At 30.1% G+C, this 17,427-nt stretch overlaps 1 protein-coding gene across 2 annotated transcripts in view; it reads right to left on the bottom strand.

Moving 5' to 3' along the window:
* Positions 1-353: 353 nt before the first annotated feature.
* The window catches only part of LOC107169717 (semaphorin-1A-like), a 66,390-nt gene continuing 49,316 nt past the window's right edge, over positions 354-17,427 (bottom strand). For both annotated transcript variants that reach the window (XM_089218783.1, XM_089218782.1), the window contains 14 exons: positions 14,549-14,648; positions 12,404-12,449; positions 5,637-5,699; positions 5,419-5,526; positions 5,117-5,306; positions 4,941-5,029; positions 4,707-4,848; positions 4,426-4,622; positions 3,851-4,079; positions 3,481-3,706; positions 3,266-3,402; positions 3,092-3,133; positions 2,885-2,962; positions 354-2,753 (listed from right to left, as the gene is read on the bottom strand). In XM_089218783.1, coding sequence (XP_089074909.1) covers positions 2,380-2,753; positions 2,885-2,962; positions 3,092-3,133; positions 3,266-3,402; positions 3,481-3,706; positions 3,851-4,079; positions 4,426-4,622; positions 4,707-4,848; positions 4,941-5,029; positions 5,117-5,306; positions 5,419-5,526; positions 5,637-5,699; positions 12,404-12,449; positions 14,549-14,648 — 2,021 coding nt within the window. In that variant the 3' untranslated portion in view covers positions 354-2,379. The remainder of the gene's footprint in view (positions 2,754-2,884; positions 2,963-3,091; positions 3,134-3,265; positions 3,403-3,480; positions 3,707-3,850; positions 4,080-4,425; positions 4,623-4,706; positions 4,849-4,940; positions 5,030-5,116; positions 5,307-5,418; positions 5,527-5,636; positions 5,700-12,403; positions 12,450-14,548; positions 14,649-17,427) is intronic.

The following is a 17,427-nucleotide window of genomic DNA, read 5'->3' as shown; positions in this document are numbered from 1 at the left end:
TTTTATAGTGGGAGATATTTTGAATCAGAATTTTGAAAAAAAAATATGTGGTGGGATATTTTTCATGGAATATATTCACAGTAATCTAAACCAAATATATTTTTTGTTATTATTAGATCACTTCCTTTGAAAGGGACTGATTTCCCAACTTGTTTTATAAGGCGTACTCGATAGGCAATTACTTTAACGCGTGTAGTTACGTACTGCAATCACAGAATATATATAATGTTATATATATATTACACAATATGTATTTATATATACAATGTTGTGTGAGGTACTGAACAACGATCATTAATAACATTATATGACCAATATAGTTGAGGCCTTGTATTTATAAAAAACAATGTATATATTATACTATGTGAGTGGATTTAGCACCAACACCACCCGCATGATGCACTGTATTTAATAAGATATTATAATATTTTGTTCCTACATTAAAAACTAATTTACATATAAAAGCTTAACAAAAATTCAACTGGAATGATTGTATTTTTATTCTATTAAAATATTTGTGCATGTTGGACTTTTATTAGGTTGATTAAAACTATTTTTTTTATATAAAAAAAAAAATGCAGAAGTAAATACCTAATAAAAATTTAGGTATGTTCTATCATGATATGGTATTCTAAATTTAGAAATCATTACAGTGAAATAATTTTAGTATTTAGAAATAATCTTCAATAATTACAATACAATTGTAAACTATAAAAATATAAACAATGCTAACTGTTTATAAGGCACTATATTTCAACAATGATAGTTCTATACATTTTCTTAGTGCAAAAAATGCACTGGTCCATACAAAAAAAAAATAACATATTAAGCATAAGAGATATAAAAAATAGACAATAAAAAATAAAAATATCCTAGTTGTTTAAAAAATAATAATATAAATTATTATCAGAATATAATATATATATATATATATTAAATATATATGTTTACATGTAAATATAAATCTTGGTAACCAATAATATTATTATTCTAAACATATAAAATGTCGTTTTATGCTTTATACAATATTGGAAGTTCATTAATAATAATAATAATAATAATAATATATATATATATACTATGCACAACATGTATTAAAAAGGTAAACATATACAAAGATATCCTATTCAAGATAAATTCATTGATTACAAAAGGCACTTACATTTTAGAGAATATTACAATTAGAGATCAAAAAAGGGAGTGCATTCATGTGTGTATTGCACTTACAAAATCACCAATCAATGTATTGTTCTTGTACATAGTTGTCGCAAACAAAATTACGACTCTTATGAAAATAATAATACTGTATATCTATAATAATTATTAATTAACATTTTTATTTTTTTCATTTACACATCTATGATTTTTATGATTTTGATCTAGAGAGTAAAGTAGTAAACCCTCACTATCAATAACATTAATTATACACTACATCTATCCCAGTACATTTCGATTTCAAATTATTGATATTCGTGTTCATTCACAAAAATAATAAAACTAAATAATAACGATAATGAATCACGCTAATACATAAAGTATAATTTACATTGAATCTTATATATATATATATATATATATATGTATAGTATATAAAATAATTTACAAGTCCTTAGGAAAATTTGGTCCTCTTCAATTTCAAAGTTCACTGGCAAATACGGCATTTGCTGGCGTCAACGCGAATTACCCTTCACTCGAAATTTGTTCGAGTCACTCGATAATAATATTGTAGTAGTTATCACAATAATAATAACAATAGTAATAATATTACAACATAAAATCAATATATTATATATCTGCGTGTGTAACATTTAAGTTTTAACAACGCACGATAAAAACGTGTTGCGGATTATAACGCGTCCGAAGTGTATCGTACCATATATAATATAAAATACGTTATATCTACTAATACTAATAATAATAATTGTCAATAATAAGCTCATTTAATAATCATAAGGAATGAGTCATATCACGTTAGATGATTTTGCTGACAACATTCGTAAACGGTAATGGACGTTGGTTGACTTAGGTACCCGGCGAAAGAGTCTATGCGAATTGCTGCTCCATAAGCATATTATAATATAAGCACAGTATAATATCATACAAACATGGTTATTTATATATTATATTATTTAACTGCCGTTTTGATTAAGTTTGAGATCTTTTATTCACCTTGTCCGACCGTACCGAAAATGATGATGATGATAATAATAATAATAATAATAATAACAACATAATATTGTACGCTGTACGCACACATTGCGCACAAGTCGTTGAAATCAGTCACTGTATTTCGCCATCGGGCCAAATCCAGTCCGCCGGCAAAACGGAACCGGAAGCGGCGGTCGTGGCCGTCTCGTCCGTCCGCCGTACGCACGCTTATTATATGTACGTTTTCTTAACCTTTTGCAGGGTCTTGTTTTCGACCGCCGAGTCCAAGTTCTTCTCGAGCGTATCGTTCTTGCACTTGGTCACGTTCACCAGCAGGTTGATTGGCGCTTTGTTGTTGGGACATGGCAGGAACGGCGCGGTGCCGATCTCCGCTGCCCCGTTCATATCGGCCAGTCGGTTAAGCTGGTGATGGGCGTGAACGGCCATCGACGAAAACGGATCGGCGGCGTGCCGAAAGTACCGCGAGCACACGAAACCGGCAGCGAACCCGACGAGCAGCGTGGCCAGCACGCACATCATCATCAGCAGCCCGATGACATCGCCCAGCGAGATTACGGGCATTTCGGTCACCTTGTCGCTGACGCCTGTGCACGGGTAAAAGAATAATACTATTATTAGAAAATGTCGAAGAGACAACGACGACTGTTATTGTTATTATCGTATAGAATTATGATTATGTTAATTAATGGTTAGACGTGAACACGATGAAACTCACTGTCGCTGTTGATTACGTTCTCGGTGTAGCAGGGCGCGCACGACGGACACCTAGGCACGTTCGAGTCGATGTTGTTATCTGTGTACAACATGTAAGACGAGGAAAATATTAACGATAATCTTCTTAGGTAAATAAAATAATATTTATGAAGACAGTTTGATATTATATAATAATAAAGTTCTATAAAATTTTAAGCGGTCAACTTACCGTCTAATGACGAAGAATGTACGATATTGTCATCGAAAGGCACTGCAAAACAGAAAAAGATGGAAGAGGTATTATAATCACATAAATTCGGTAACATATCCTATTTTTTTTATAAACGTATTCTATATAATAAATTATACATTATGATATTGTGGTAATGTACTACATATATACCTTTAGGGCAAACATTGTACTGAGACGATCCAATGGACTGAACGAAATACTGTTTGGACATACTCTTGATTTCCAAATGGTTAACACAATGCGACCCGTCCCACGCGCAGTATGGATCTTGTAGGTCAATACATTCTCTGTGGACAATCAAGTTGTTAAATCTCTATTGCTTATCCAATGTTATAAAGTTATAATCATTATTATCGCATGCTCACTGGCAAGTCGTCTTCAGATAGCACCGGTCCAGTGGCACAGAGATGATGTGTTGATCGAATGTGACCACTATACGCCCGGGCTTGCCATCGACTGACTTGATGATGTTCAATGTCCGGACCGGAAGCGACTTCGTGTTGTTAGAGGTGAGATTAACTTCTTCGATGTTGATGAATTCAGGCAAACCGTTGTTGGTGTGCAATGCGCCTTTGACCAACCTCCCGTCGTCTGCAAACATACATAGAGGTTAATTTAGGTTATGACGTATTATACAAAGTCTTATTATATAAGTCAATTACGAATTATATTTCAACATTATATAATATACATTATATATACACTGTGAAAATCGTAACTTAAGCATTAACGTACCAGTTCCCATAAACAGAATGTCGTAGTACTGTCCTTTCAGGCCGGAAATCTGATTGTCCACCGCGATGCTGGTCAATCTAGACTGTAGTGATATCCGAGTGAAAATCGGTTTGGAGAACAACGACGGTACCGCACCGTCCATCAGCGAATGGCTCTTGATGAAATTCACTGTTATGTCCGGCAATGTCCGACTGTCATCTACGCATGTCCCTGGTCGGGGTTCGGGGATCTATAAAAAAAATTATGTTAAAGTATTTGAATGAGTATATTTTACACAAAGACTGCATGATGATATACATATAAACGTGTAGTGATAATCTAAAGAGCAAAAAGATTAAATAATCGAGGTGGGTAGATCATGATAATCATAAATCATAAAAAAAAAATAGATAAGAGTGTAAGACTGTAAGAGTAATATCTAACTAATTCCATCGCCTAAATTTCCGGAAATGGTTGGAATAATCATATATTATATATAGCATATGCAAGGGTATAGATAACGAAACAACTATGATTTGTTACTACTATTTTTATCATTATATGGGTGTGATGCAGCGGTTATAAACGAGCCATACCTTTTTCACTGGCAACCAGTTGGAGTCCATAGCTTCCTGGTCTTTGAATGAACCCATGAAAGTCTCGATGACATCACTAATATTGAACATGCACACAGCCGAGCCACTGATGGCGTTCACGGGTGTGTTGAACACACCGTAGACGATCGGGTCGACGATGCCGGTCAGAGCCGTATTCAATATGTCACTGGTATCCTCTGTGTTCATGAAAACACGTTGAGAAATGTGTTATTTGCGATCATTGGATATCCACGAATTATATTAAAACACGGTATACATACGGATCTCGTCAAAATAAAACGGATATTCGCCGGGGATGGAACAGTTGAGCCGAGCTTTCAGGAACGATGTCCATCGATCCCTATACGAATGCGGACCACCTTTATCGTGTTTGCAGACTCGGGCCACTCGCGAATAAATAGTCTGAAAATTCGTAATTTCATTGTATAATTATTATATAAGTACTAGCTGTTATTTCCCGTGCGTATATATATTAAGAAGTATATATTGTTTACTTTTCCGCAGTTTATGTATTCGACGGCGATTTCTCTGAAGAAGAAAAATATGTAATCTTTATATTCCAACGAACTCACGAAATTCGGATCTAGAAAAATTTAATAAATACATGGCGGTCATTACTATGTTTGGTCTTATTTGAATGTATCATACGTGCTGGCAGTCGTGTGCATACCGTTCAGTTGTTTGAAGTCTAGTCGTTCAGTCCGCATCGGTTCTTTGTATACGAGTGGGTCGCTTCCGGAAAAGTCGGCCACGGTTCCCGAGTACAATTGGTCGCCGGCGTAAATGGACGTGCTGTTGTGCAACGGGTCGTACGGACATCTACCCCGTCCGTCCATTTCTTCTGCACCTTTGGTGCCATCCTATGCCAAAAAAAAAAAACCATCGTTATTATATTGGCTACACGTGATGCGTGAAAACGATTTATTAATACATGTTTATATGTATGTACTGTACAAACGAATTACGACTTACGGTCAAATTGAATATTTTGCACATAGGATGAAAAGCATTGGTTCCACACACAAACAGTTCTTCGTCGTTCTTTTTGTACGCAACTCTTATGTAGTTTTGGCAATCGTCCTAAAACGAGATATACAAAAAAATGTAAAAAAAACTGGATTGGGTTGGGCAGAGTGGTTAGACAAAAATTATAATGATAATTAATCATATGGAAAAAATTATTATTCTACCTCCGATTTGCCCTTCAACTGACACATTTCATAATTCGCTTCTGAAGAATTCCAATAGTACCTCTGAAAAAAAGTTCATCATTTAAGACATGCATGATAGATTTATTTGTTTTTTCACGATTAAAAATATTATATATTTTGGTTTATTATTTTGTGTGAACTAGAACAACGTCTCGAAAACAATTAGGCGGAAGCACATTTCATTTGGGTCGATTATTCAATCTTAAACCTGTCTTGTAATTAAAACTAGACACTAAAGGAAACGTATTTAATAACAAACGTACCTTGTTACAGAGACTTTGTTGCGACGGTCTTATAGACATATTTATCAGTGTCTATGGTATAATAATATTATACAATATTTTTGCTACGACGACTTAAGATAAGTCATAATGTAAATCGCATTCAGTTTTATTCATGATTAAAATTAAAAGATTTAATACTTAATCTGAAACCTTAATTAATTAACCTATCTACAATATATTACGAATTACGATAAAAAACATTAATATTTGATAACAAAAACACGCGTTTCATTAACAAATGGAGACCACGCGTGTATACATGATATTATCGTACGTTTTCGTACGTTTTCGTAATCTAGTTGAGAAGCACGTATGGAGTAATGGCTCACTGTAGCAGCAAGTAGGTACAGTTGAAAATATATGTAGGTACACAATAATGATCATAATAACAATAGATAATTTGAGAACGTGTACACGTGTTTTATTAACTAATTAATTAACAATGAGAAACCGAACACCGTTTGCGTTGCGGAAACGGAAATTCGATTCCACGGGAACAAAAAAAGATAATATAAAAACGCACCGCGAGAAAAATAAAACACCGCTATATAATAATATAATGCATTATACTGAAGTTATAGTAGTTATCGGTCATTTATAACTTTTAATGTATCTATAAAATAATAATTATATAAATATAAATTCAACATTATAGCACGATAGTTTGAAGAAAAAATGCGGCACCATTAAAATAAATAAATAGTAATAATAAGAATATAATTGTATTCTGAAAGACATATTGAAATGAGACATGGCCGTGGACCGGTGCTTGTTCTCGGCTGGTTTTATTTTCGTTGTCGTTTGGGACAGAAAAAATAGGGTAACGGGTATTATTATAACGCGTGTGCGTTTACGCATAATATACATATATATATAAGTATATGATTATATATGTATATAAACTAGCTGTATATATATAGTCGCCCACCCGTCGGACGACGCTTTCGGTATAGGACGAGCGCGCACACCCCTTTTTTCACATAATATAATGTACGCGCGTTTTGTTCTACGTGTATATATATAACCTGCCAGACTAGGGTTAAAAATAATTGAACGAAATTAAACACAGCGCAGATATATGGTATGCACACGGGATAACACATTTAACAGATGATTTTCGATTTACGTATAAAAATATACAAAATAAATACGTATTCGAATAATGAAATCGAGTTACGTGAGTATACAGTAAGCATAAGTACTACATAGGTAGACTACTAGAGCTTTAAGACATGAGGGGGAGCTAGAGTACTGACATTTTTGATAACAATATAAGGCAGTCTCCTTTAATGTTAATCTATAATTAATACCTACTACACCAATTAACATAGTTTTACCCGAAGAATACAAATAAATAAAATAAAATTATGGTACTTATATATATATATGAGTAACACTAGACGATATCAATAATGTTGATGATAAATATATTAATATGAACTCGTAATAATATCTATTTATGATAAAATAACAGATATGGTGTTCGACTTTATCAGGAGGGAATTTTTTATCAATCAAAATAAATTTCACATGTAAAGAGAAACCACCCAAGAGCATTATAGATAATAATACACTATAATTTTCTTTCTCTCTTTCATAAAATAGACCATGACCTCACATAATGTGTTGATATATAATCAGGGCCTCTCCATATCTTTAGTGTCGCAATTATTGACGTTATTTTATTTAATAGTCTTGAATACTCTGTAGTCCTTTAGATAATTGTATACTAACTATTCGACTGTTGTGATGCCTTAAATTGTATAAAGGCAAAATGTTTCTTGGATATTTTTCGTATTCAGTTTATAGTTTGTTTAAATATGACTGCGATTGCAACAGTAATATAAAATCTATAACCTATAGATTTTCACAAAATGCAGATATATTTAAAAAAAAAATATTTAGTATAGAAAATCAATTTAAAATACGCTTGTACGAACATCATAAAATTACTATCGATTGAGATTGATGTATATATGTTTTTGTTTGAAGTATATAGTTATAATTTATTTTCTAAATATTTAAGTTTCGGGAACTGAGCAACTGATTGAATATTTTTTGTGCTAGTTTCTAATAAACATAAAATGTATTTTTAAAATAATTATATAACTGAAGAAAAAATAAAGTTAACAATATTAATATTATTATGATTTAGTCCCAGAGTTACGTCTCTGAGTCGGCGAATACTCGCAATAATATGTTAACGGTAAACCTGATTTTAAAACATAATATTACAATTTATGCATACCATATTAAAACGAACACTACATATGCTATGCGAATAGATGAGGTGCAAACAATATCAATATTGTTATTGAAAAGGATTTAAAAAATACAAATTATATACACCAGTTGAAAATATTGTTCTCTTTTCGTGACATTACCATATAATACTCCAATTCATATACTTAAATATATCACGTATAAGATGTTTGTCATACAATAATATTATATATTATATGTTTACAGATACGAAAACTAAATACGTGGCAGGTTAGAACATGGATATTGGATAGGTTATATGATCAATAAATTCAACATTATGATGATCTAAAATTATTGTAGGGTTGTTTTTATACGACTATAAGTAATTAGCATAACTATACTGTAAAGTTGTAACTAGGTATATAATACAATAGGTCTGTCTTGATGACTTAAGCCATAGAAGTTCGTACACACCCTTTTGGTTTATGTTTACTTATTTAATTTACGTTAAGTTTACCTACTTTACGTACCTATATAACATGTTGAAACAGAATTAAAAACAAACAACACGCTTATAAGTTTTACAATAAGATTACTTTAAGGTCTTCATAAAAAATACGTTGTAAACAGATCACAAAAGTTAAATTTACGTGGTAGAAAAGTAAAACAAATAATTATTTTCTGTGGGCTAAAAAAAAATCCAAAAAGAAACCTCAACTCAAAATTCATCTTGCAGATAAAAAATTAAAGTTATGATAATCCTAACGCGTGCAGCATACCTACACTACATACTTCAAAATTATATAGTTTAACAATTCCATCGAGTCTTGTCTGCATAAAACGAACATAAATTGTAAGTTTTAAAATTATTTAAATTTTCAAAGGAATCTTTATTTAGAATAGTTACATAAATAAAAGGTCAAATTTTACTTTAACACGTACCTACTTAATTCAAATACGACGAAACCTTTAATCTTATACTGTTTTTGGTACAATTTAAACATTTCAACTTCGATGTTTTTACCTCTTCATCTTTTAAATAGAGAATTGTTACACAAACCTACTCTGCAAGGTACTAATAACATTACCGATATTCATGAAAACTGTTGTGGATATGCATTAACCGGGCAATTGAAATTATAATTTATTAGAAAGCGGCTTGTTTCCAAAACGTTAGTCATGCCTACATAATATTAGGTTTATATATTTATACTATGCAATCCATACGCAGCAGACGTTTAATTCGTAATTTACTACCAGAGCCCATCAATCATAAAATGTGTTGTCACATTCAAAATACTACCGGTCTGCCCACGATGTCTGTCGCGCAAGTTAAGTTTATTTTTATTTTCTTATCACACAGTCATTCAACAGTTTTTTTTTTTTTTTGTCAACGGGAATCGCATAAGGTAAAAATATACGGTCATTTACATTACTTTCATTTCAAAACTATGACATCAGAATCTACCGGAAATTCTATCCATAAAAAGTATTATTATTAAATTATAATAATAATAGTAAAAATAAAAACATTTCCCTCGAGGCGTTTAATAACACGCGTGTACATTATCATGTATATACGTGCAATCTTAATAAAACTCTACTGTTAGTTTAAGCGAAAACCGTAGCTGATAATTTGTTCATCAAAAGCATTTAAGCCCTCCCAGCGGATTTTCGGACACAACACCTTACACCACCCAGTATGACCCTGAGGTCTAATTGGTATTTAACAAGGATATTTTAAATGACCCAGTGGTACTACTTATAATGCCATATCTCCCACTCTTATTCTTTCTTTCCACTCCCTAGGTCCTTCGTCGTCGAGCCATTAATTAGAAGGACAATGTAACGTTTCTTCGAAATACATTCAACACCTAGATAATAATTATTTTTATATTGTTCAGGAGATTTTGCGAAATAACCAGAACATGCTAACACGCTAGTGAACCCAAACAAAAGAAGGCCCACACGTGCCCTACTCTTTCACCAATACCGCTGTTTTCCATTGTTATTGATTAAACTATTACTTGCCTAGGTATTTATTAATTATGTATTTTTGGACCATAACAATAGAAAGAAAAAAATGTGAACACGAGAGAGTAAAAAATGATTATTTTTCTTAATCATAATCTAATACAAGTGAATAAGATTGTATACAACGTAATCAATGCTGCGAAAATTCATACAGTACAGGTACAATAATAGATTAATTTATAAATAACCAACTAAACTTTATCAATGAAAATTAAAATGATTTAAAAATTATATTATATACGTCAAATAAATTACTCAATAGAGTCTAAAAAAGCTAAAGGTAAAACATACAATATTCATTGTAAATAGTTGTTCTTGAAACAAATTTTTGAACAAATTAAGTCAGAATTTGAACGTCTAAATACGATACCTAGTACCTATGTGTGAGTTGAAAGTAAATATGTTGTTTATATTATCGAAGAAGGTATGAAAAATAAAATGTTGTTTTTAAAACAAACCTATAGGTACTTACTTATATGATCGTTTTATTTTTTAATTCAAGAGAATAAACATTAAATAGTTTAGAAGTTTGTAGTTTATTTTCAACATGATATCTTTGAATGTTCAAATTATCCACAATGTGTAACGTATTTTATCATTTCTTTACTTTAATGTAATAAAACTGTTGTTTATTAAGTTTATCACAAGAATAAATAAATGGATTACTGTGAGTCAGAATTTGAGAAGGATTATTACATATGTGAGCCCAGTGAAATCCCTTTATTATACTTATTATGGATGAACACTGTACAATAAAATGGGTTGGATTTTCTTTAAAAAAAAATATTAAAGAAAGCAAATACATAAAATATATCTGGTAATATATTATACTATTCTCTTATCTTTTAATAGTTTAAAATTTTTCAAACCCGAAATAAGCTGATCGCAGCTGTAAAATATTATTCTTCTTTAATTTTCACTACGTTAATGGAAAATATCTGTCGGTTTCATAAGATTTATAACTAGTTTCAAAATGTATAACCGTTATGAAATAAGGATGATCCATAATAAATAAGTTATCTGGAGGGTATTATATGATCAAATCAAGATGAACAAATATCACCCACAGAAGTGTCTAAGACAAAATATTGTATTGCAAAAGAAAAAAAGTGGACAAAAAATTAAGTAGCATTTAAATTATTGATTATAAATATTATAAATTATAATGATTAAAAATTACAATAACGCAACCTTGGGCTCTTCGAGTATTGCTCATGGAGTAGGTGCCATCGTAATAATAATATTATACTTTTTTCGAAATCAAAATACTTAATAAATAAAAACCTGTTATTTCTTAATTTTAAAAACAAACTTTTACATATTACGAGTACCTACCTATATATATATATATATATATATATATATATATACGTAATATGGATATATACGATTGGTAAATTTGATATACAACTGGTTTTGAAAATTACCGTAAACCAGCTATTATGGCAAAAAATTAAATAAACGCCCTTAGGTACTATCAATATATGCGATTTATAAGTCTTTTAGTACCCACATATACGTAAGAACTGTCTACGCACTTGTATATTGACGATGTAACGTCGAGACCATTTATTTATATTATTCAGATGACATATATTCGCTGTATTATTATTCAGTTGGTGATTCGGTATTTATGTACTACGACGTAGTAGTTGGTAAAACGATGTTTCCGGCAGGTCACTCTATAACATGACGATTCGAGTCAACTGAACGGCCAAATCCGTTATATAGCCGGTCAACATGAAATACATTTCAAATTGAAAAAGTAAAAGAAAAAACAGTGCATTTATACATACACCGGTTTACATATTATATACCCATATATATATATATATATATATATATATTATACGCATACGAATGGGAGGACGACTTAAAGAAAATATCGTCTTAACCGCATATTATGTATACCTATATATACACTGTTTCGTTCGAGGTGACCAAACCAGACAAGAGTACAAAGAACTCGAAGCAACGGACCGGAAAAACAATTCCAAAACGCGTCGAACTTCACTATATATTATCAATGTACATATTATTATTGTATATACTCTACGACTGTGGCCACCGGTTTGATATATTAGTCTGTCCAAACTATTGTTTAAATACAAGTCTTAACGTTATTTAGTAGCTGCACAATAAAAATACATCATATACGTTATATACCTACATTACACCCTATTTTACGGTGAAACTAAATATAACGAAAATTAATTCACTCACGTGATTTTCCTTCATGGTGTCCAAACTGATGTTGTAAAGTACATTTCTGAAATTAAAAAACTTTCAATTATTTCCTGCACGCCATTATAATAATGTATGCGAAAGGCTATGTGACACGGAAAAATATAATAAAATTAAATCACCTCAGAGTGCGATTTTTCGATATACATTATTGATAAATGAATAGTCATTGCACAATTTGGTTTTTAAGTTTTACGTATAGTAATAAATAATTTCAATTATTGAACTGTTTAACATTTCCGATTGTACGGTTTAAAAATAATTACATACTTCTGGTATTACGTGAAAATTACGTTTGCTTTAGAATGTTAGGAAACTTATATTTAATTCAAATAATTATACAATTATAAGTATTAATTACATTACACAAACTGATCGTAAATTATTTTCAATATTTTATAAGATAAATTAACGAAAATCATAATCAAAATTCAAATACCTATAGGTTTGCTAATAATTAATTTGAAAACTATTAAACGATATGATCTTAATCGATTTAATAGCGAATTAAATTCAAGTTTCAAAACCAATTGGTTTATAATAAAACTATAAAAAACATATTAATTATTCGGTAGATTATAATTGTTGCACGTTTTTTAAATTATTTCATATAGGTACTATATACAGTTTTTTTTTGTGGAAATTAATTAGCATAATTCAACATAATTAAAATTTTATATTGTAATGAACATCTGTTTATGATGTAAAATAATAAAAATAGTAAGTAAAATTTTTGAATCAAATAAATTATAATATTTGTTAACAGTGTGTTCAAAATATTATAAGTATATTATTGAAGTATATCCCACGACATTTAATTTTTTTTTTTTAGAGGCAGAATAAATTGATATATTTTCAACTCTTAAAAAAGTCTGTGTAAGATATGTTACGAAACATCCAATAGGTCATTAAGGGAATTGAATGTGGTGATTTTCTAGCATTGTTTTATACACGCGCAACATAGGAATTTAGATGACGTTTTCTATTTTAACATACCAACTGATTCAGTAAACGATCGTTAATAATTCTAAAAACAGACTGTGATTTATTGACAAATTTACTTAACATTAGCACATTTTTAAATTTTATACAAAAATATTGAAATTTTAAAATTTTAAAGTGTATTTATAACAAAATTAAATGATAAAGCAAGGAAAGTTGATTTAAAATAGACTTGACGACAAACTCAATCTGTTGTTAGAATTCGTATCACTTTACTATAGATCAATCGATGTATCGGAAATAGTACGTATCAAAAATTCTATGTTGTGTTTTAAATAATACATTAAAAGGTAGGTACACAATTTATAACATTTCCTGAAGAATTGTAAACCGCATTGACTTTCAAATATCAAAAGATTTTAACTTTTATAGAAGTGACTTATGCGAAAATGCAGGATTAGAATTATAATATGTAGACGTAAAGTGAATGTAAACGTAAGCAAATGATTCGAGGATAGGAAATAATTTAAAAATATTTAAAAACTAAGTCAAAACTTCGAAGTCTGTGATGACAAATGCGCGACCGGAACAAAAGCATAATACAACATCAGCATAAAAATGTATAAGTAGAGCATAAATTGTTTTTTCATAGAGTTTTGAACGTAGTTTCTGAACCATGTGAATTTTTTCAAAATTCACAGACACACACTATATAGATAGATATACCTACCTCAATATGCATATAGTATATATATGTGTACATCTAAATGACTTTTAAATTATATTTATTTATACTTTCTAACGACGTTGTAGTAATGCTTGTGTTACCGACTAATAAAATTGAAACCGAATAAGAAAACAGTCAAAAAGTGTACCCACCTACTAGTATAGTATTATAATAATACTCGTAAAACATATAAATGGTTCACGGAGCATGTATCCTGTCTTAACGCCAAGTCATCGTAGGTATATTGGTTCTTTGTTTACGTTTACGGACTTATCGACCGGGTAGCCTCCACCTCCCCCTCCCACGGCAAAAAAAAAAAATCGATCCACCATAACACCTACAACCACTACGCACATATCCCACGCGTTATGACGGTGTTTTTATTAATTAGTCGTGCACAACACGGCCTGTCACGCATATGTAATAATACAAAGGGTGGAGGTAAAATAAAGTACCTGGATCCTATTAGTGCCGTCGTCTGATCTTGGAGGAGTATTTTGAAGTAGTCTGTGGCGGTCCTGTTGCCGTGAAATATTTGGTCGGAATTGAATGCGCCTGAAATACAAATTCGAAAAACTCAATATTATAATATACAATGTTTATATTATATAACAGTATATAATCAATATATAATATTTATACGTCAATATCTAAACAACAAAAGTTTCGTGTTTATATATTGAAAAAAAAACACACACACACACACATGGAACCTTGAATGATTTACCATTACCCGAACGACCTCTTCTTAAGTGTATGTACGCCATTCATATGCAAACGAAAGACAATTTCCCTATAAATATTCTTGGGCATTTTATGAAAGTCGACTGTGATTTGCATTCGTATTGTACGCACACGCTGCTCAGAAATATAATATTAAATATATTTTTCTCCTTTGGATTATAACGTTTTATTATTTATTGTTATGCAATAATGAACCTTGGGAATACTACACTCGTAGGTATACGATCATGCATGCGGATATATATATATATATAAATTATTTACCTTGCGACGCCAATAATTTTACGTTGGCAATAAATTATTAAATCCCTGCGTGAGATCACGAAGTTTAAAAAAAAAATTATAACTCCTCCATCACCCCTATGGACCGCCTCCACCGCCAACGCGCATGTGGCCGTTAATAGTTATGTGTTTTTTCTTCTGTTATTAAATAATATGTTGTTAATCTATTGTTTTTCATCGAAAACTCTCCTCTCCTATCTTTCTCACTCTTTCGTGTGTGCTGTATATATTATTAATATCATACGATATATCTGGACGAACCTTGACGTCTGCAGAGTATGTACGGCGAACAAGGCTAAATCGTGTCTCATTATTATCTAACGAACGATGTGGTGGTAGCCAGCCACAAAAACCATTCTCCCTAATTTTATTTTTATTATTGTTATTTTTTTTTAGCTTTATCATTTTGACACAAGTTTAAGTATAATCACGTTTTTATAAATTGTATACTATTAAAAATTGAAAAATAAAATCACCCATTTGAAAATCTGAAGTATTTTCCGTTATTCTTTCGTGCATTATTTCGTATGATATTCGTTTTTTTTTTATGGATAAAAAACTGAACTATAAAATAATGTTATACATAACTGCAAAATTGGGGACACCAATAGAGATAATATATTTTTTTATATAATATATAACTATCGTGTTGAATATAAAGGACTTGAGTATGATCAACGGACTGGAATTTATATTCTGGGTAAAGAGTATACTATTAAATTTTTAAAACAATAATGTAAAAATGAAAACATCGTAATTTACAAACATTGACTTTTATACTTCAGTACTTGAGCCTAACCAAACCTCTGGAGGCAATTGCCCTACCTCTTAAAACATATAACATTGAACACATTTCTTATATCCATATAGGTAACAACATAATATTACATATTATGAAACATACGTATCATATTACTGCGTTAATGTATATTTCGGAAAATATAATTTTAAAAAACTATTTAAATAAAATGAGTCAGCGGCAATACAAGGACTATTATATATAATATAATAGTATCAGGCGGATAAGTGTTTAAAAAACTATAAATAATCAAGAGCTTATCACACCCATATGTATATAATATTATTATTTTTGATTAAAGAACTAAATAATCAGTCGTATTTCCGAGTAGACAAATATAGTAATAATAATAATAATAACATATTGTATTAAAGATTTACACATTCACACACACATATATATATATATATATATATGTTACAAAACCGCCAAAGAATTCCGAACATATTTTTAACATATCATTCAGTTAGTGCACATTCTTTGATTATTTATATACAATCTATACGCGTGCATGATTTTTTTTTTTTAATCTCAAATGGGTTACACGAATTAACTGTTATATTGTAGTTTTCACGATGAATGTATTTTGACTTAAATTTAAATAATTATTCACAATAACTCATAACTGGGTATTGTAAGTTATAATCTAATTCTAATAGCACTAATAGCAGTAATAACTTATTACTGCTATTAGAAACTAATAACTATTTAGTTATAATAATAATGATGTTTTTTCAAACGATTTTCTGCGTATGTAATGTGAACACATCTGCATAAAATTATATAGAAACATGCGAGTAATGTGTATAATAGTTTTAAAATGCTAATATAGTTCTAACCATTTTTTAATTATATATACCCAATACCCATTCATATGAAATTTGTTTAAAATGAGTGAGTTATTATATACAATATAATCATTATACATTTTTCTTCTTCTACATTTCATAACAGCTTCGCCATAATAATATATATTGCCTATACGTTTATACATGATATATATATATTATGAAAACCGTCTTAGAATATGCGATGGATTATTATGTATGTAACATAAGAATACAATTTACAATAAAAGTATACAATATACGGTTATGTAATTTTTGTTTTATATATTTATAGATATTACAATCGCAAGTAAAGCAATAGGTATTAAGTCTCGAATCGACTGCAAACACAATTATTAAGGTTCCAATTGATTGATTGAACAGCGTTTTAAAATATAATAAGTATGTTATTATAAGTTATTAATACTAAAAATCATTTTGATTTAAAAAATGGATTGGAAAAATAATTTGAGTCTATTCACTGCAACTGGCTTACAATGATATTACTCAGCTTTTTACGTTGTAAGTTGATAACATATATTGTATTATCTTTAATTGTGTTCATATAATATAATAATGCATATTATAATTATTTTTATGAACACTTAAGATTATAAACGTGAGTCACTTCTCAGCACAACAGTTTTGTTGTACAAATTTATAATATTTTTCAGTTTCAACA

Source organism: Diuraphis noxia, unplaced genomic scaffold (assembly GCF_037042655.1).
Source record: "Diuraphis noxia isolate RWA-SAM2 unplaced genomic scaffold, SU_Dnox_SAM2 contig0002, whole genome shotgun sequence".
NCBI classification, from domain to species: Eukaryota; Metazoa; Arthropoda; class Insecta; order Hemiptera; family Aphididae; genus Diuraphis; species Diuraphis noxia.
The sequence above is the reverse complement of the archived record's forward strand: the minus strand, read 5'-3'. Positions and strand labels throughout refer to the sequence as shown.